Source organism: Athene cunicularia (genome assembly GCF_003259725.1).
Source record: "Athene cunicularia isolate RWA chromosome Z unlocalized genomic scaffold, athCun1 chrZ_part1, whole genome shotgun sequence".
NCBI classification, from domain to species: domain Eukaryota; kingdom Metazoa; phylum Chordata; class Aves; order Strigiformes; family Strigidae; genus Athene; species Athene cunicularia.
The window spans coordinates 32,590,569-32,611,441 of NW_020799142.1; the positions used below are offsets into that span (position 1 = coordinate 32,590,569).

General features: G+C 41.9%; 1 protein-coding gene across 4 annotated transcripts in view; it reads right to left on the reverse strand.

Moving 5' to 3' along the window:
- The window catches only part of LOXHD1 (lipoxygenase homology domains 1), a 145,813-nt gene that overhangs the window by 38,437 nt on the left and 86,503 nt on the right, over positions 1–20,873 (reverse strand). For all 4 annotated transcript variants that reach the window (XM_026865647.1, XM_026865648.1, XM_026865649.1 and 1 more), the window contains 6 exons: positions 19,001–19,117; positions 14,702–14,864; positions 11,983–12,137; positions 10,952–11,161; positions 9,420–9,543; positions 4,552–4,760 (listed from right to left, as the gene is read on the reverse strand). In XM_026865647.1, the coding sequence (XP_026721448.1) occupies positions 4,552–4,760; positions 9,420–9,543; positions 10,952–11,161; positions 11,983–12,137; positions 14,702–14,864; positions 19,001–19,117 (978 nt within the window). The remainder of the gene's footprint in view (positions 1–4,551; positions 4,761–9,419; positions 9,544–10,951; positions 11,162–11,982; positions 12,138–14,701; positions 14,865–19,000; positions 19,118–20,873) is intronic.

The window sequence follows — 20,873 nt, forward strand, 5'->3', positions numbered from 1 at the left end:
GATGAGGGACTAGAAGGGTTGAGGACATACACCATCACACAAACCACTTCCACAGTGGAATGGAGTGAGCTGTGACACAGTTTGTGCCATTGCTGCCCAGCAGGCAAGACATCAGTGTGCATCCCCATGTGGTGTGGGCAGGGAAGCTCAGGTCACCTGCTGCTGAGCATGAGGGAAGGAGGACACTGCCAGTCCTAGAAGTAAGCAAGGGGAACATGAAATAGGTAGGCCTACGTGAAAACATGTCCACTCTCTTACTACTCTACCTCTGCTCCACTGACCTCTGCCTGCTAGTTTGCTAATCTCGGCAGACCCATTTCTCCATCCTTCCAAGCCCTTCCACTGCTGTAGCAACACAGAAGATACTATACAAAGCTTCATAGCCAAGATGAAAGACGCAGCTAGGCAAACACCCACATGCATTATTCAAACATTCCTTCCCTCACAAAACCACATCTAAGTCAACTATATGTTTAAGGCTGTTTCTCTGCCTCCCATCTCCTTAAACTGCAAAAATCTCCGTGTTTGCAGAGGAGCCAATAAATGGAGCTTACATCTGTAGCTGGTTGATTTTCAAGGACCACCTCCTCCAAGCTCAATAATGGTCCATTCTGGAGAGCAGGAAGTCACACAAGAGTGGTAGGGAGCCTGCACGGATGAACAAGGGTCTCCTGACAAGGCTTAAGTAGATAAAGGAAGAATACTAGAGACAGCAGCAGGGGCAGGGACCTGGAGAAACATAGAGACGCTGCTCAAGTGTGCAGGGATGAGGTTAGAGAAGCCAAAGCCCACCTGGAGCTGAGTCTGGCAAGGGCCATGAAGAGCAACGAGCAATGTTCCTACAGGTATATCAGCAGCAAAAGGAGCTGATGGTGCAAACTTCTTCAAGAAACTGCATGTGTCCCTCTTAAAGAATGTGGGCAATTCATCCTGGGGGAGACTTATAAACCTAATTATGTATCCCAGCTGACGTACCAAACTCAGTCAGTCAGTCATTCCAATGAGCGATCTGTAAATAAAAGGTTGAATAAAAGAGCTACCTACAGTTCATTATTTTCAGAGCAAGTGTTGTTTGTGTCGTTACTAGGAAAATTAGGTCCTTAACTCTTGTTTTATTTTGTTTTTAAATTATTATGATATTTAGAGCTGCTCAAAAAACGATTTTTAATAACAGGTTCATCTAGGGTGATATATCTGTGGTGTCTTTTTTTTCCCCAAAAAATCAAGTGATCTTTTTTATCTTACTGTCTCAGCCATCACTGCTATTAGGAGTATTATTGCTATACTAATGTCTGTGCAGCTGCAGAAAATTAGAGTTAACCACTAGGGAAATTCAAGTCTACAATGGATGCATTAATTCTCAGATTCCTGGGGTGTGAGGTGAATAGGAATATAACACTTGCCTTCCCATTCCCTCTCTGCCAGCTTGGCTGTTCTTCTCCAAATCCAAAGCCCCTCTGAGACTGCACTCAGCCTCTCGAGACCTGTTGCAGGATGGCGTGGACGAGGCAGTGGGGAAATTCAGGATAACGTTTCTGCAGCAAGCAGCGCCAAAGCAACCAGAGGGAAAATCTCAATGAGACAGTTAAAGTCTGCTGCTCTTTTGGGTTCATTACAGCCCCCTCCTAAAGCATCCTTCCAAGACATTGCTGGGTACCAGATTTTCACAGCAGCCTTTAACTCCTTTGGTATCAGTGACTGGCCAGAAGAAAGCATCCTGCACACGAGCAGATTTCTGAGGGCTTCAAGAATAATGTTGTAAAGTCTGGGATAAAATCATCCAGGCTGGACTTTTAGACCAGAGCACTAGGACTTGTCTTTCAATTGCAAGAAAACCTTTAGCTAGACCATGCCTATACAGTGAAGGATCCAAAGCCATGGCCACACCAGCAGTGTAGCCTGGACACGCACACCAGTATCGTGCCAAGTTTTTGGGGCTGAGGTGTTTGAACTAAGTTAGAACGACAGCATTTCAAAGGCAGGTAGATCCTCGGGCTGTTTGAAAACCTTTGTAAGTCATTCCTACTGTCTTTGATGGACTGTTGAGTACTTCACATCACCGAGACTAAGACACACAATTTGCACTGAGCGCAACCACATAGAAACTAAATGCAACAACAGCGTGGAAATGGGAGAGAATTTAAGTGGTAGATAGAAGGTGGAAAAAAAAAAAAAGGGGGGGGGTGGGGGGTGTCCTCCTGCTTGTTCTAGAAGGTGCACAGAATACTAGAGAGACCTGAATGTCTTCCAGGATCAGGTCCCTAGCCAGCAAGGGACTGGATTTGCAACACCAGTATGTCCTTGGCTTTGTGTCTGCGGTGGAGAAAGGCTCTGAACCAGAAGTGGTTTAGAAATGCAGAGCAGCGCAGAACTCTTCTGGACATACCTGTGTCTCTCTGCAGCAACAGCACTCTAGGAACAGAGATGCTTTCATTCATTAGGAGAAAAAATACTAAAACTTGTTTTAAGAACACACTGTAAAGTGCCTATACCAAATAACTTGTATTATTTATTTTCATGTCAGCGTGTCTACTAAAGTACATCAGTAGTAAATATGATATCTATAGGCTTATAAGACAGGTATAAGTGGGCCCCTTTCAAATTACTTCATGTTCCACTGCTTCTATTTTCACTAGAGTATATTTGCAGCAGGAGAATAATACCAAACTAGAAGTGGCATCACGCTGCAAATCTTACGATCCTACTAAATTCTGCAGTCTGCTGCCTGGGTTATAACAGAGGGCTTCTGGAAACAATCTCCATGCTATGCTATTTTCACATGGTAACTCATTTTCAGAACTTCTTGCCTTCTTCCAGAAGCTGCCAAATGCCAAATCTGAGAACGAACTGTTCCTCACTTTTCCCAAGTAGGTAACTAGCAATTTTCTGCAATGTCCCTGAACACTGCAATTTTCTACAAGGAAAATATGGACTGATTCCATGGCAACCACAGCAGACTGGCACATCAATGTTATCACTGGGACATGGATCAACAAGAAGAGACCTTCCAAGCAGAGGGCACTGCATGAAGGAAGGCAGAAGGCCAGGAGCAGATGGCTCCTCCAGCCACGAGCTGGGGCTTACAAACTAAAATGGAAAAATGAGCAAGAGGTGTGGCAGCAGACTGCTGAGATCACTGAGGATAGGCCTGAAAGAGTGTAGAATATGACCCAACTTGAAAGCTATATGTTATTTCTTTTTCTAACTCTGCATTTAATTTGCAGCCTTTTCTCTTCTTTCCCATTTGTAATCCATTTCAAATTATTGTTTTTCCTTGCCTGTGTCTATTACCAAGTTTTTTCTCCTATTTTCTCCTATTCTCTGCCCATTCCTCACACTACTCACTGCCTCTTTTCCAGTGTCCCTTTCTATTTCTTTCTTCATCCAGCCTCTCCTGTCTCTCTGACACTGAGGAGATATACTGATTTTTTTACTCCCTATCCCAGCCCATGCCTGTTTCCATGTGCACACAGTCTGGAAAAAGAAGGATTTATGTACTTGCTTCACTTTCAAAGTTTGACCTAAAGGTGGCTGGGTAGAAAGTGCCACTAATATCCAGACACTTGGAGTGCATTAAGAAGATGGCTTGACAACAGACCCAAATCTTTTACGGACACTTCTCAAGGTGCCAGAATCCGCTGCTTGAATGAAAGCCAACAGGAGTGCTTCAGTCTATTGGCTGCTACAACAGGACATAAAACTGCAAAGGTTTTTTAATGAGTTAGGATTTCTCTCTTTATATTTCTTTCACTCATCTCCCTGTGAATACACCAGCATGTGCACCAAGAGGTAGGTTTACTGCAACACAAGCCATGGGGTAAAAAAAATATTAAACGGGCTCTTGAAGTCTTCAGATTCTGTAGGTTTCAGCTCTTGGTGGCTGGAGCAGGTTTCCAGGAGATGGAACTGCCATACGAAGCAAGAACAATGTACACAAATGCACTGGAAATGTGAATTCTAGGCTCAGTGATGGAAAGTTTATGCAAATTCTGTCTCCCTAAGCCATAGCAGAAAAAATGGCTCCTGTAACTGAAATCTATTTGTGTATGTTACTTATGAACAATGATTAATTTTCTTCTCTAAGCCTGGGTCCTCCAAACTGTAAAAACAATTTTCATGTTTAGCTAGGAAGTGATACAAGATGTGTTTCTCACTGCAGGCACAATTTATGAAACTCAACTGGAAGTAGTGTAAAAATCAGCTAGGAAAAAGACTGATAGAGGACTGCATCCTGGGAACCTGCGCTGCATCTGTCAATAACAGGGTTTGACTAAGAAAAAACAGTGCCAGAGGTGGGACGAAACTGGGACGTGTTACAACTTCCTTATAATTCAAAATTATCTTCTGCCTCCCCAGGATCCTGGTTTTGTGAGATGTACATTGTACTTATATTTAGGTTCAGACACGTGTGAAATCTCATTAGCACGTCCCTGTTTACATTCCTTTTGGACCCAATGCCTTTCCTTCACTGCGAAGAATAACAGGAACATGCGCTTTCTTTGGCCACATATTTCATATGCCTCCAGTACTCGCGCCGCGTTCACAAAGTACCTCCACTTTTTTGATTTCCCCGACATCTAGGCCCCAAACAGAGAATTTCTCTACGGAGCCATCTGCGAACTCATCTTTTCCTTCTGGGAGATCCAGCCACAGCCTCTCTGTCTGCACTTTCTGAGGGCCCATGATGATGAGGTACACTCGGCTGTCGGTGCTGGAGTCGTATTCTGTGCCCGTCGTGACAGTGATGTGGTATGGGATCACTGCAACAAACAGAGGTTTAGTCACCAGAAAACCCACACACATCTACGTTTACATGAGACTTCAGAACACCAGGGACTTACCCTGTTCAGAGGGAGCAGCTGTGCATACTAAATAGGCTCCCATCCCATTGAACTCATTCGGAGGAGGGATAACACTGCGCTGGGCTACAAATGTGCATGGGAGACTACTTTCCCATACAAACTTGGGACTGAATTTTGCAGGGGTTAATTTCCCCAAGGCAACTGCAAGAAGGTTATAAGTCCAGATTTTTCCCTAAAAGATGACAGAACAGCAAAGGGCTTGAATCCATATTTACACCGAGAGACCTTCCCGAAGATGAGTCTGAGCACCTAAATCTTAAATAGGCTATTAGACCAAAGTGATCTTATGTTCACTGTTCAATAAAGGCAAATAAATCTGTGCTGACTCCAAGGTAAACCATCACTGACTGAATGTCCCAGTACAACTGCAGATGTTCTCTTCCGTGCTTCATTCAAGGATTGCTGTGATCTTTGGGGCAGCTCAGGGTTTCAGCATCCCTTTACAATTCCAGGCAAACTGTGAATAATCCTTGTATTAAAGGTAGGTCACTCAATAATTTTATATATTGTGTAACAATATTGGTTAGGGCAAAAACCTTTAGGCCATGGCTTGGGACTTAGCAGGTTTTTCTGTGGTTTTCAGAAATTTTAGTTCAGCTGTTAAAAGGGAGAAAGTGCCAGACTGCTTTTCAAGTGCTTTCCAAAAGCTCATTTGGGTAAGCCAAGCGGGTGGTGCAGAATTAGACGCTGAATACTCGTTTGATTTCTCAGAACATTTGTGCAGGGCTGTTCAAACCATTCTGACAAGACGCAGAGATCTGAAACCTGCCTCATCACAGACTCGAAACTCAGCCTGGCTTCATCACTACTTTTTCTTTTTTTTTTTTTTTTTTTTTTTTTTGAGAAAAAACTTGGTCGTTTTTCAAATCATCCAGGATTGACATTGCTTTATGAGGACTAACAACATTTTTGGGGTGGGGGTTGTACTAGAAACTCACATCAAGGTCAGAATATTAGTGTAATATCAGGGAAGGCATGAATTCATGCTAACCACATCTGTTCTTACCTCTGGACAGAGCAGAACCCAAAGAGATTAATCCAGCCCCAGTTTGAGGATTTTGTGTACCAACACAAAATGAACTGACAATTAGGCAAGACTTATTCTCACCTTTATGGTACCATTTACATTTCATTGTGCACATCAGCACAATGATATGCATTGCATTCTTCACAAATAACCATTGGAGCTGCTGGTATTAGCAAGAGCAAGGGTTTAGCTGTAGGCAAGACTGATTTTATAAGACTATGACGAGGCATCATGTTTAGAACAGCTCCAGACTCCTCTTCTAAATAAAGTCTATTTTGAATAGGGACAAAAATTTTATTTTATGCAGTTTTTAACCTGTTCTTCTGTGACAGACTAAGTTCACAGAACTACCAGCATTTCCAACTGATGTTGCATCCTCAAGCCAAAGTACTTGAAACACCTATATAAAAAATGAGAATTATGAGAAATTGTTTTCATTTCCCACTTTAAATAATGGATACAGAGATAGAGTAGCTTGCTACCAGACAGCAGGAAACATAATTTGTCTTTTTTAATTTAAAAACTAGAAAAGTCATCCCTTAAGTTGCTTAGCTCCCCTCTCCATTGTCTCCCTCTCTCCAGAACTCAATAGTTCTACTTCTTCAAACATGGGAGAGTGCAAAACTTGAGGTACATGGCCACACCAGGACACCACATGTGCTCCAGCCCGTCTCCCTTTGCCTCCTGCTTCCCTGGGTACCTGTGCTGTGTTCAGGCTGTTTCAGGGCATGAGTTCCCATCACAGGGGATTGGGTTTCATTAGGGATGTAGACCACACCATCTCCAGCCCTGCCTTCCAGCACAGAGCAGGGTTTCAGACCCAAGCAGGTCCCTAGTCATCAGGACCTTTCTCTGTGCCCCATCCTCACTTCACCTCCTGCCTTTCAAAGGTATTCACCATCTTGAGCATGAGAGAGTCAGAACTGAGCTGCTCAAATTGTCACTCCCTTTCCCATGCAAATCCCGATATCACTTCCCCTAATCAACTAATTAACAGCTGGCTTTTTATCCATCTCAGGAAGTGGCTGTCTGGCTCACACAGCCCACCTTATCTGGCATTCCTTCAAGATGCAGTTTCCTTAATGAGGCCATGTCCCTGCAAAAGAGATAGTGGTGATGACAAGCTCCAGAACTCAGAGAAGAAAGACCACCCCGGCACAATGGAGATGATGGGAACTATCCTAGCTCTGCTGGAGAGGGATTCTCATGGGAGATGCTGATGTTTTACCCATTATTTGTGAAACTACATGGAATGCCAGCATGGCAGATGTTTTCCATTGTCTCACCACAGAAGTAATATCAGAAGGAGCGTGAGAGTCACTTATTTTTCATCTGAACACAATATAGGATTACAAAAGAAGGGTTGCCCCAAGACACATGAGTTGCAGACCAGGTTAAGCAGTGTGCAGCATTACATCTGCTTCACAACTTAAAGGCATAGGACATGCAACCTGGGTATCACATCACAACAAGCTACTGGGCATCAGCTGAACTGCAGTAACCAGCTGGGTCAGTTCCCTTGGACCATGGCACTTAAAGCTATCTTAAACTCCTAAGCCAAATTATATCATTTTACACTTGACTTACTATGGAAGTTTAAGATAAGTTTAATTATTTTGCAGTTGCTGTGGACTAAGAACACATATAGAGACAGTAACCGTGACTCAGCTGCTTCCCAGTTACTTGTTACGACACAGTGCATTAACCATACATCAAAAACCTTAATCTAAAGCTGAAAGACCCCATGTAGGATGGCAACAAACTGTAGGAGCAATTTAGATGTCCTGGAAATCAGAGGTAGTTAATCAAAAGGTATATAAATACAGAGCAAAAAGTCTGTGTGGTAATGAAGTTATAAGGAAATATCGATGGACTGGGGAATTTTACCACAAAGGTTAACTTCAGCTGATGGACACTGACCTTCCAGCCTTCCTTCACAGACAGGATGGGGACAAAACCTACGCAACTTTTCCACTTCTTGTTGGAGGCAGCTGAACAAGAATAGTTTCCCTGCACAAAACTGGATTTTTCAGACACTATCCAGCATATTTCACTTTTTATAAGATGCAGTCCAGAAATTGATTTTTTTTTTTTTTTTTTTTTTTTTTTTTTTTTTTTTTTTTTCAGCTTTGCCTTGTCTCGGGAACCAGAGCCTAAGGATGAAATTCTACACTAGAGCCACCAACTATTTCCAACAGTTATCTGAGCAGAAAACTCAGCCCAGAATTCATGGACGACCTGTCTTTTAGTGTCAGTGCTTACAGATCCTCCTCTTTTGCCTAGTTATAAGACAGACCACCTTCCAGAAAAGAACAAACTCACCTGAGCACTCTGTCAATGATGGTTTTCTGAGAGCCTAGACACCTATCTGTGCTCCTGCTCAGTTCCCCATATCCCACTCCCGTCTCAACCCATCAGCTGCTGTGATGAAGCTATGTGCTGTAAGGAAAAAACGTGATGGGATCTAAAATAAATCACTTTTAAATTCATATTAAACAAACATCCTCGGTGGTGAGGCATTACTAGCCTGATCATGAAAAGGGGAGATTGTTTAAATGTGGCAAATAAGGTCTTAAGAAATTCAAAGCCTCCTTTGGTAATTCAGATCTAATATGTTACATGAAACACCATCGTGAGTAGGTCAAAGAAAAAAGAAAAAAGTGCTGATATCAGCAACAAAAGCTACTTTAAGGAATCATGTGGGAAAGAGCCTCTGATAGTCCAAGGGAGGCTCTTTTGGTGATAGTGTCTGACTTGTCTACTGTCCCTCTTGCTGCAAAGGGCTTTGGTTCCTTTGAAGGACACTTCAGACAAAATTACACAAAGCTTGCATAAATTGTTCCCTTAACTCTATCAGACCCGATGTTCAGAGGGTAATGTCGCTTCTCCCCCACCGCTGAAGTGCTGCCTGCAGTGAAGTTGGTGGTGGAGGGGAATGAAGAGGGAGTATGATTGTTCAAGTCAGTGGTTTTCTTTCTGAAAAAGACCCTGTGGATGTTGTTGACTAGTTGCTTTTCCACATCTGATGGTGTGGATGGACTCATCTAACTTCAGGCATCTAAGGGACAAGATTTGCTATTGCAGCTGCCCGTAGTGGCCCCCTGTGCATTTTAGCTCACTGTGAACAGAAAACAATACCCTTGAATAAGCACCTACTGAATGATACTGTCACACTGTCCAAAGCACCACGCTGTTTGAGAATTTATATCTGCTGGCAATGGGGAAGTTAATTGTGACGAGATACAGCACCACAGGTTTCCACAGAAGAGAAAGAAGAGGGTTGGAAACACTGAAGTTTCTGTGAACTTCATGGCTTATTCCACTATGAGGTTCACAGAGCTACAGGAAAAGCAACAAACACAGAAACACAAGCACTGATCCAGCTTTTCTCAAAGCAGTCACAGCACAAGCTGAAGAGAAGTGTTTGCTGTTCTGCCCCTCCTTGCTCCTCGCCAGCATGAACGCAGCCTCTCAAGCACTGAAAGCCAGGAACGCACGCATGCATGCAGTCAAACAGGGGGCTTGCTCACATGATCCTGCTGCTGCTGCCTTGACCAAGCTGGATTTTTTTGTCTCCTTCTGGTCTGCATCGCTATCCTGACTCGACATGCTGAGAGATGAACCATCCAGGCTGTTTCGCTCGCCGTCATAGCTCTAGTTGGAAGGCATGTAGAGGGGGGTAATGAGCTTCAGTGCTCAAGTGGTGTCAGGTGTTCCCACGTGCCTCCAAGAACAACACGAGAAGAAAGTCCTCTAGTTCCCCAGATAGCTTTTTGCTCAGCGTAGCTCAAATGAATTTGCTGCAGATAATTTATATACTTTCCCTTAGGAACCTTGACATGCCATTTTGGATCTGGGTTATAATAAAAGAAAATATAACGGACCTGATAGACCTTAATGGTGTGTTGTGGCTTTTTCTCTGCCACCTGCATGAGCAACAGCCACAGAAAATTCAGATGGATGGAGTAGTGCCAGATTTGCTTATCAGGGCACACACTGTGGTGTCAGAGTAATGCACCTGGTAGAGGTCAAAGAGTGTAAGAGGGAGAGTACTGCAAAGCTGATACGAAACATCTATTGATTCGAAGAGTTACCGGAGATGTGTTCAGTGTCATTGTCCAATAAATATGAGGCTCTTACCACACAGTCACGTAATTTTAAAAAAAAAAAACAGCTATTAGCTTTTCCTCATTATGAATAAATATGAACAATGGGGTAAGTGTGACCACAAGCATTCATAACATTGTCTGCTGCAATTTTATGAGGGCCCATATGGCAACACTCATCCATGGTGTAACTGTTACATCCATTCTGTTGTACTCAGGATGAGTCTGGCCCAATTTCATTGATGATAATTTTAGTGGTAACTGTTAATTAAAATGTCACTGTCTTTTGCAAAGTGGACCCCTTAAATACAATGGACTTATAATCAGCTGCTTTATTATGTCTCACTGTATAGAAGCAAGAGACGTCTATTAATCTTGTTTGCTAATTTTAATTGGTGCATATACCTAAAATTCCAATTAGCTATATTCGCCTGATAAAGCAATAGAGAACATGCAAGTAGAAAGGGCATTACACTAAAAAACATTTGTTGTTTTGAGTGGTACCAAACAGACCAAATTTTTTATGTCTGGCAGTGGTGGAGGAAGGAGCTGAAAAGATAAGCCCTTCCAGTCTGGTGAAGGTGAAGTCAAAGGACTCAATATTTTGGCTTGAGGACTTTGAACAGCGGGGCCTATAACTAACCTGCTTTGTGGGCACAACAAGCAGAGCAGCAGGGAAACTACTGTGCATCAGCAAGGTACTCTGACTCTCAGCTGGAGGGTTTCACTCAGACTCCTTGATTTTGTTGTTGAAATGGCAAATTACAGAGCTAGTGATACTGAGCTGAGAGTGGCCACACTTCCAGCACTTGCCTGAAAATCAGTAGTTCATTATGGACAAGCCAAAAACACCTAAGTCCCTAACGAGCTGTCCTGAACTTCAATTAGACATTCAATCATCTTATTTTTATTAGTAGCAGTGGGTAAGGGATCATGGCTTTGAGCAGTAATCATACCTGTTCATAAAGCGTACGGTCTGTTTTTTTGTCCTCTTTCTTTTTAGAGAGCCAGCGCTCACACAGGAAAACGAACGATTCCTCTGTAGTCTCATCCAGGATCTCTACTTTTTCCAGGAACCAGTCAGGACTGAACATGCTATTGTCGTGACGAATCTTGATCTTGTACAAAATGCCAAGGTCCACAGCCTGTATAGTAAACGTATCCTCCTGCAGAGAGTTCAACAGCAGTTGCTTCTGTTAACAAGCTCGCAACAGATCATCTACTGGACAAAAGCAGACGGAGACTACAGAGCACAATATGTGTTTAAATTCCATCCTACATGACGGTGTTTGGTTAAAAGCTTTGCAGCTGTCTATAGAGGAATATCTGTATGCTAAAACTGCTCTGAAAGGAAACATTTTGAAGCCTGTTTCTGCTGTGAGGGGAGCTGCACAAAAAGTCACTTTTATAACCAATTAGAATATTAAATTCCTGGAATTTTATATCCTGGTTTTCAAGTCTGAGTATACTTCCCTTTCTAATCCAGTTAGATTTGTGTGGACAATGCAGATAAAACAATCTTTGCCATTACTATATCTGAGTATCTCCATAAGAGGCTGTGAATATGACTCATGGACTGACCACAGAGGTCAAACACAGATACAGTTTAGGTCCCATCAATTTATCATGATCTGTGGTGAATTAAAATACATGCTATGTATGTCCAAACCAGTTGCACAGAGGCTGTGGGAATGAGAGACCTCAGGTTTTGTGGGCTCTCAAATCTGCAGCTAGCAATACAAGCCAGTTTATAGGGACTGAGCTCATAATTTGTCTACCCGTGACTTCACAGAAACATCTACCCATTTGCTGCACTGCCTGTCAGTTGTAATACCCCGCTGACAATCCATACAAAGCATTTTAAGAGGTAATGGACATGGTAAACGGAGTCAATCAATTCAGCCCTCATAGGAAAACTCAGCCTATAAAGGCAGTTGTGAACTTGTTAAGGACGGTGAAATGGCTCTATGTACTGTTGTATTTGTACCTGTCCTCTTTCAAACTTGTTGAAGTTTGTCTCAGATTTGCTAAGTTTTCTCTCTCCTGTGTCCCCCAGATCTCCGTAGATATTTAGGAAAACATTAGCATCTGTCCCAGCACCGTAGATATCTCCAGTGAACACGCTTATCTTGTACGTGTGAACTGCAGAAAGAAACAGAGGTATGATTTCTGGCCAGGTGAATTATAAAGGCCTGTCGTAGATCCTGAATTTACCTAAGAAAATGGTCACCAAACTTTCTGCCATCACTCAGTTCTTGGAGGTTTAAAATCCCGTACACTTTATTCTTCCAGGCTTCTGGTAATGATCCAAAGGTTGGGGAATCACTGGGCTGAAATTTGCTGACTTTCCTTTTTTTCCATCTAATCAATGCCTGTGTATTGCTTTGATCACCTAGTGCACAGTTAAAAATGCAAAGAATCACTATGCTTATTGCTGGATGCGATGTCGATAGAGGTGAGGAAACTCAGCACCTTTTCATACTGAGGCTCAAGGGACATACATCTGAGAACAAGTGATTCAGTGTGGTGAATTCTTAATACTCCGTATTCCCCAGACAAACTCCAGGGATTCAGATGTGCAATTACTACCAGAGTTAATGGCATGTATCTCTATAAATTCCCCAGACAGAAGAGAACAGGTTTCTGGGTCCTTCTGCTGAGACAGTATTTAATTAAGGAAGTGTTGGAGCTGTATTGTTTAAGCACCTTTTCTTTTTAGCTTGCTCAATGATGATCCAATAAAACCTCATCAAATCTTTAGTAATGTGCTTTACTGAACCTGTTAAATACTCCTATTTTTATTTTGTTACTCATTTCTCAATTACACAGGAAAAACAAACAGTTTCCTCTCCAGGAAAACAATTAGGAACTGTACAAGTCTCTGATTACCCTGGTGGCATACAAGCCCTAGAGAATGCCTCCTTGCAAATCCCAGGGCAATGCAAATGAGGAATAGGCACAAAGTCACAGTTAGGATTCTTCTTTGTACTTTAACAGCATCAGAGAAAGTATCTATACTGTCTTTTTTCTTCTGTACATAGCTTTCCCAGTAAAACGGGTCCTATTCTGCTTCATAGCCCATGAAAGATTTACGTCGATTTCTCTAAGAAATGGATCGTGACCATTCATCAGACGAGGTGCAATGCCAGGATTTCCGATTTGTCTCTTGACAATACGTTCTACAGAATTATAGCTTCATTTTTGTGAGACAACTGCCACATTAGTAATAAAGGAAGGAACGCATATAGTCTAATTAATCGGTTCATTCCTTTTTGGGTTTTGTTTGACAGTTCTGGAGACCTTCAGACTGAAATGCTGTCTACTATACAAAAAGATGATCTTCAGAATAACCACAAGCTGATTCTCCATTGTTGTTATTTCAGTTGTGTCGCTGCCCAAGATGTATGCGAACTTGTAGAGATGCAGAAGATATAATTTCCATCCTAGATATTTTATACCTAAAGCAGAAGTTCCCAAACTTAAGCCTTACTCCCAGCCAAAAGAAACCTTCAGTTATCCAAAAAACCAATTCCATAGATTGTAAAGCTTATTTTAAGGTTTCCCCTTTAGAAGGAAAAAATGAGTCACCTAGGTTAGTTAACACATGGTAACTAATGCAAGGTAAAGAAACAGAAGTTAGTAAGTTAAAAAAAAAAATACTGTGCAGGCATGTAGCAGTCATGCCACTTACTAAATGATATTAAAACTGTCTTTGCCTCTGCAGGAAAAAAAAAAGAAATCTATTATGAGCTATCATGTAGTTCCTAACAGGGGAAAAAGTACACCTGTATCTTCTAAAGGCACACCGCAAAGGCTCCAGCCTTCCTTACAGCAAGGCACTTGCCCTGGGCAATGGAAAACACTTAAAATCCATCTCAGTGCCACCCTTACAATGGTGTACTGTAAATGCAAATCACACTAGGAGGGAAAAGAAACAGGGAGAGGAATGATTTTCTCTGTTGAATCATCTTGTTGCCAAGATGCAAGAACCAAGAATGAAGATGGTAGCTGAATTCAATTTGCTTTGCTCAGGATGTAGGAAGGTTCATGATTTCTCTCAAGGGCAGTAGGAGCACGGGGTGGGAAAAGGAGGTTCTAGAGGGAAAAGAGTCAGGAGCATCAGGGCACACAGAGAAGCAATGAATCTGGGATGAAACTTTAATTCTTGTTCCGTTACTTCAGCTACCTGGAGAACAAAAACTGAATGCGAACACTTTATTCTCCCCCCCAGAGACACTTTAATGAGGTGAGAGTGGCTGCCTAGAGCCACATTTTTAGACAATGTCCATATGTACCTGAAGAACCCTATTAAAAACAACTCTGGGATGGAAAAGAAGCATAAATCAGATTGGTAGGGTAGGAAAGGAAGGGGCAGAGTGCATGGGACAGGTGAAGTTGGGCAAACAAATAAAGATGTTTGCAGAGTCAGGAAAACAAGATGGAAGAGTTTTGTTAGGCATCGGAGGAGACGTGCAAACTATGCCTGTGTGAAAGGGTGTCTGGCAGGTTTATAAATGCTCCATAGGAAAATAATGTTATTATTGCACAGAAGTGCTTTAGGCATAAGAGAGGGCAGACAACATAAAGGGAAAGAAATGTCAACGGTGGTACCAACATTGCATTCGGTTGAACTGCACATTCACAAGTTTTGTTCCAAAAAATCAGGTGAACAGATGAATTTCTACCTACTCCTAGGATTGTATTACCTTCTAATGGGTCATCAACTTCTTCCTCTATCTGCTTGAGCGTCCCATCCTTCATGAGTTTCTCAGTAAAAATATCAGATGGTACCAGTTCTCTGATAATCTCACCATCGTCTTCAGACTTTGCAAGCCATCTTTCACATGGAAATGTGACAGTTTCTGAGCCCTGAAGTAAACATGACAGAGACAATCTCTTCAAAACAACACGAACACATGTGAGCATTTCCCCTTTGAAAAAACTCTGACATGCAGACAAGGATTTTCAACTCGTGTACGCATGCATGTGCATGTAGATGCGGACCTGAATAGTATATAGAAATATATTTTCTCTAGAAAGAGGACTGTGATTTGAAGCTCTGAATGTGTTAGCAGAGAAGAGCATTCCCAGGGGCTGAAAGAGACTGGCTGTGTGATCCAGTAGGTCACTGCCCTTCCCAGTTTTTAACCTTGCAAATTCCGAATCAGGACTGCACCATTCCCACTGAAGCCGTGTTTTACTAAGAGTCTGCAATCCCTCTTCAATCCTTATTCAGGCAGCATTCTCTTTGAAGTCAGTAGGGGGGCTTTTCTGAGTCAATACTTCAAGATTTTGCCCTATAATTCTGTCTCAAGCTGGTTTCCAGGCAATTCCCATACGTGCATTAAGAGGAGAAAAATAGCGATTTAATTTTTGATCTTTTGTTTTGACTTCACTTTGGTGGAAACAAATATGATTTTTATCATCAAACAAACAAAAACAATAGAACATGTGTTTTCCACTTGGTAAACACAATCAATCCCAGACTACTCATTAAGAACAGACTCCTATAAGGCCTCCAGAATGGTAAGATGCAGGCAGCTTTCTGTGTGCTGGGCACCCCAGGCTATGTCTCCATAAAGAAAGGGCCATGAGCCATCATGCAAGCTGCAGAGCCCACAAGCCTGAACAGGAAAAAAAAAAAAAAAAAGTTAAATTCAATCTCACAGTAACTAAAGGAATAAAAAAAAAAAAACTAAAGGAATAAAAAAAAAAAAAAAGGCCCTTTTCTTACTGACAACTTCATTGTTTCTCTCCTAAGTAGCACAGGGTCTTCCTACTGTTTCTAGTACTCCGTGTGCCATCACTTTCATGTATAACACACATATGAATACTGTCGACTTTAATTACTCTCATGTGATTATTTATCCAACCAATGCTGGGTCCTTACTTCATTGTTTTTACTATTTAAATATTAATATATAGTAGAAGAAGGTAATAGCTCTCCCTGTAGCAATACTGAATACTGGTATCAGTGTGTACTACTCTGTGCCTGCCTTGAGCTGCCAAGGGGAGCTGGCATTGGGGAGCGATAGTTGTGCAGAGATCAGAGGTGCACCCCAGTCCCCGTTGGCCTGAAAGGCACAGGCCATCCCTCCGCCACTCGCAGATCCCAGGAAAGTTGACCTGTCAGAGCTGAACCCCTCCAGGGGGGTTGTGTGATCAAGTGTCTTGAGTCTGCAGCAGAATCATCCTTTGAACTCACACAGCCCAGGTCTTCTGCTGTCAATAAAACACCTTTTCTCCTCCTCTCTGCTGCTCCTGGCAGTGCTGCTGTTTAACCCCAGACTTGCAGTGTTTCACTCGATGAGGTGATTTGGAGCATGACTCGTACAAAACGGTGTCAAACAAAACCAGCAGCACTTCAGGTGGTTTCAAATATTTTACTCTCAAGTGTTACTTGTGCTGTATAAGCAAAACTCAGCTCCTAATGACTGGCCACACCACTACTGTCTCCTCATTTCTGCACTGGCTGTCTGACCACATCACCTGTATTATCTCACTGTATGTCGAGATGATGAACAGCGCTCATCTCCCACAGCCTGGGAAGAGAGGGCTTTCCAGAACAATGCTTCAGTGCTGAAACTCTGCCCGTGGTTGAGATCCCACTTCATTCATGTCTCTTGACAAAGCTTCTAACTGCTCCTAAATATTCATAACGTTGGCTGTACATGCCATTGATGTGAACACTGTTTATTTGGTAATAGGGTATCTAGGGTCTCGGGTGCCTGCACACTGGGGCATAGTGTGCAGTTACTGCAAGAGTTAATTGTATCATTATTGTTAATCACCATGTCGTTGCCACAGTTTTTATTGGAGTTTCCTTGTTAGTGATTGCATTAATATTTAAGTGACGTAAAGTGCGCTGTTTTGTTACCCATGGTAAAATCCTCTTGCAGCTCCAAACAGAATTTGTTTCATTAGAGTCTGAGTCTGGCCCTAAGCTAGAAGCAGGGTATGATAGTGTGCTAAAAGTCAGTGCTTTGCCCTTCTCCAAGTTGTAACAAATGAAATATAATTATCAGATATAATTGGCATGCCAAGACAGAGCTTTATTGGCATGCAACAATCCCAGTTTCCTACCCGAGTGCTTTCAATTTAATCTGAAAGTTACTGACCTCATTTTTCTTTTGCAGCTACAGATACATCTAGACACATCTTAGCAGTCTAATCAGGTAGCACAGCTTTTAGAAGCATTGGCAGCATATTGCTATCCTGTGGCAGGTCATAATATCCTGCGGCTGATCAGCAGCATCACGCGGTGCTCTGCTTTCTTCTCTTTTCCCATGCCATAATCAAAAGATCGGCAGAATTGTAAATCTCTCCATTTTTAAGTTGTTCATGGTTTTCGTCCCTTCCTCCACCTTCCCAGGCTTCTCACCGTCTGTCCTTCAAAGCTGCTGTAATGACTGCAGAGTCATGCAGCCCTGAGACCCTCTCTGGGATAACGGAAGAGCCCCCAAACATGGAGCTCTAGGGAGCTTCCCAAAGTGTTCTGTTAATGGTAGGTGCAGAAAAAGGCAGCCCAGGAATCTCTTTTCCCTTGCACCCCCTCTTCATCTTCTCTAGCCTATGACCAATAACAGTATCTCCAAAAACAAGGTCATCTTGTTCATTAACTTAACGAAGCTGTACAAGGCAAGGGTTAATCAATACACAGATAGAAGGTCTGATATTATAATAATAGACTGGAAAAAGAGTGGTCATGAGAAACAACCTAAGGGTATTAGCTTGTGAAGAAGCTTGTACAGGAGGAGACAGACTTGAGCATGGTATGGAAGGTTCAAGACAGACCTTTGAGTTGATCATGAGGCAAAGAGAATAAAACCTATCCTGGAAATTTTGAAGGAGGAAAGAAGATGAGAAGTAGGTTCACATGACTGAGAAAGCCATGTTTACACCAACACTTAATTCGAGAAGTCACTTCAGGAGGGAGTAGACCTGAGCGTTGAGGTGGAGACCAAAGCAGACATCCATTCGGAATAAGCGGAACAAAGACAAGACAGAGGAGAAAGCCCAAGTGTTCCTCCAACTGCTGCTCCAATTCTGAACTGGTCCTTAAGAGGTGGTTTTCTTCTGAGCTTCCCTGAGCATCCTGGTCCTACAGCCAGCAGCTGAAAGCAGGGTTGAGGAACAGTTTCTTGTGTAGACAAGATCAAGATGATGAGTCTGGCTGCATTGCCTTAATCCTGTTCACATGTGCAACCAAAAGTCCTAAAACTTAACCGGGATGGTTTTTATATGAGTGACTCTGGGACTTGTGCTGACAGGCCTTTTGCTTGTCTTAATTGTACTGGCTCCCTGCATTTATTCTTTCAGAATGAAGGGACTCATGAAATTATTTCTTGTCCATGTTTAGCAACAATACTTTTCATTTTAAAACCATACACCCACTTCCCACTCCCTTCCCTGTGACTGTTCAAAACAAAACTACACATGAAAATATGAAGCTTGGCCTCTCATGTCACCCAAACGCACCATTATCTAAGTTATCCTTGGGCATTCTGGGATGTCCAGTGACAGTGCAGCACAGGGACATCCGCTCACCCATGTAATTCTTTAGCTGTATTTGCACAGCAATGGGTATAAACTCAGGAATCTCCCCTCTCATTCCAGCAAGCAAGTCATGGTAACGTTGCCTCCAAACCCAGCAGGCAGATCGCTCCTTCACAAAAATATAGATAGAGTTGAGAAGCAACATCACTGCTTTGCTCCTATCAACTGCCAGGAGGAAATAGCTCTATTCTAGTCAAAATGTACACTAAGAGCAGCATTTTTTAAAAAGCAGTGACTGCTCTTGTAATAAACATCTGAAGAATAAAACATGGTAATACGTGTTTGCTGTCCCCAGATCCCCAAGCTCTAGCAAGTTCATTAGTGTGCATTGTTCTATAGGGAGTAATTTTTCACTGTTAATCACTCTTTGTATACAGAAGATGTACTTGGGGGAATGGAAGCGGCTGCTAATGGAAACATATTGCGGAGTGCTGGGATTCACAGCCTACCTTTCCATTTGGCAGCAGTCTCCGAATTGCCACACGGTCCAAATGCCACCCAGAGTTCAGTCCTCCACCCTTGTGTCCTATGCGAATCTTTTCAATAATGTCACCAACATCCTCCAGCTACAGGGAAAAAAAAAAAAAAAAAAAAAAAAGTGACTTTTGAGACACTACTTCTTTGGCTTATTTCCTCTTTTTCCAGGCTGTATGGAAGGGGAGCAAATAGTAGTGTTGGTGTCAATTATGCCCTAACTTGCATTTTAATGAAAGGGTTTCCCTGAACTTCTGTTCCAAAAATGGAGAGAATCTCACTCTACACAAATTATCCACCTTATGACATAGGCTTGGTTGCACAGCAGCAATCCTGAGTCTCAGGCTTCTCTGGATGAGTGGGAATGAAGGTAATTTTTTATAAATTGCAATGCTGCTGCATCTTAAATTGTTCTTTGAATATCCCTTTTCTTTTTAAACACTTATGTGCCCCCTTATAACACTGGGAAAATAGCTTTGAAGTCAAAGTACAATATGAATAGCCTAACATTTAATATTATCTCTCTCCTGTTCCACCGCAGAATCCCAATGCTATTCTGAGAAAGTCAACAGGATGTCTATCTTATGAAGTGGTTACTGGTTTTTAATGGCTCACTTTATGACTTGAGTAATTTGTTACTAGTTCATTACCTTTAAGTCACCTCCCTTCCAAAGGCTGGAACAAGAAAAATCATGTTTAATCCTCAGTAACAGCTTTTGGTTATTTCAGTGCAAGCTTTCATAGAGTTGGTCTTTAAAAAACCAAGCTGACAAAAACTTCTTTTGCACATAGGATCATGCTGAGCTGTCTTTCTGTCCCATAGGGACTTGGAGTCCTATTTTCTTGGAAACATGAGAAAACTGAACATCTCAATTTGCACCACTGGAGACTACTCCCTTCTTCTGTTCCCAAATGACAGAATTGCCCCATTCTGAAGACATCAGTAATTTTAGAAGACTCCTCAAGACTGACTGCACTACTCAAGGAGTTCACACTCTAAACAAACTGGGTTTGACTTCATCAGCCTCGCCCTGTCTTTAGACAGCATAAATGTCGTTGCAAAATAATTAAATGATGCAAACTAATTTCTAAAACCAATGTGTTCACACAAGTACACACCAGGGGAAAATTATTTTCTGCTCTTTTCTCCTGTCCAAATGCTCATCTTTCAATGAGGCTTTTAATCAATACATAGCAATAAAGTGATGCTTGACCGGTAAAGATCCATGTCAAAGAAGAAGTGGACTTTATCCTACTGTAGGCATCTCCAGCAAATCATCATTTGGGAGCACACCTGAGACTAGTTTCTAATCTTCTTCGACTCTTTTGCAAAATACAAAATAGTACAGGCAGTCAAAAACACTAAAAAAATCGGTCAATTCTCAGATTATGTTTCCTGAGATCCCCAAATTGTTTTTAAGGTTTGTTGAACTCCAACTTATGGCTCTATGCAAGTAGGTGAAAGAAGAATATATTTTGCTTCATCCCCATCTCCTGCAGCAAGAGGAACTGGTGAAGAAAGAGTGAAGTTTGGGAACAGGTTAGTATGATATTATAAATCTGGAGAATAAACTGTATTTTCACTTGCTTCATCTAGGAAAAGTACTGATGTATTAGATTCTACCAAACCTAAAATAAATCTTACAGAATAAAAGAATAAAAATAAAACTCGGTTTGAGATTTATATCTATGAATTAATGCAATCTCTATTACAAAAAACTGTGTGGAAACTCCACCAAAATAAGTCTCATTCTTTGTTTTTAAGGAATCTCACTGGGGATTTATTTTATAATTCAAGCCATACAACAACAATGTGGTCTGGAAGCATTTTTAACTTGTTAAAAATTC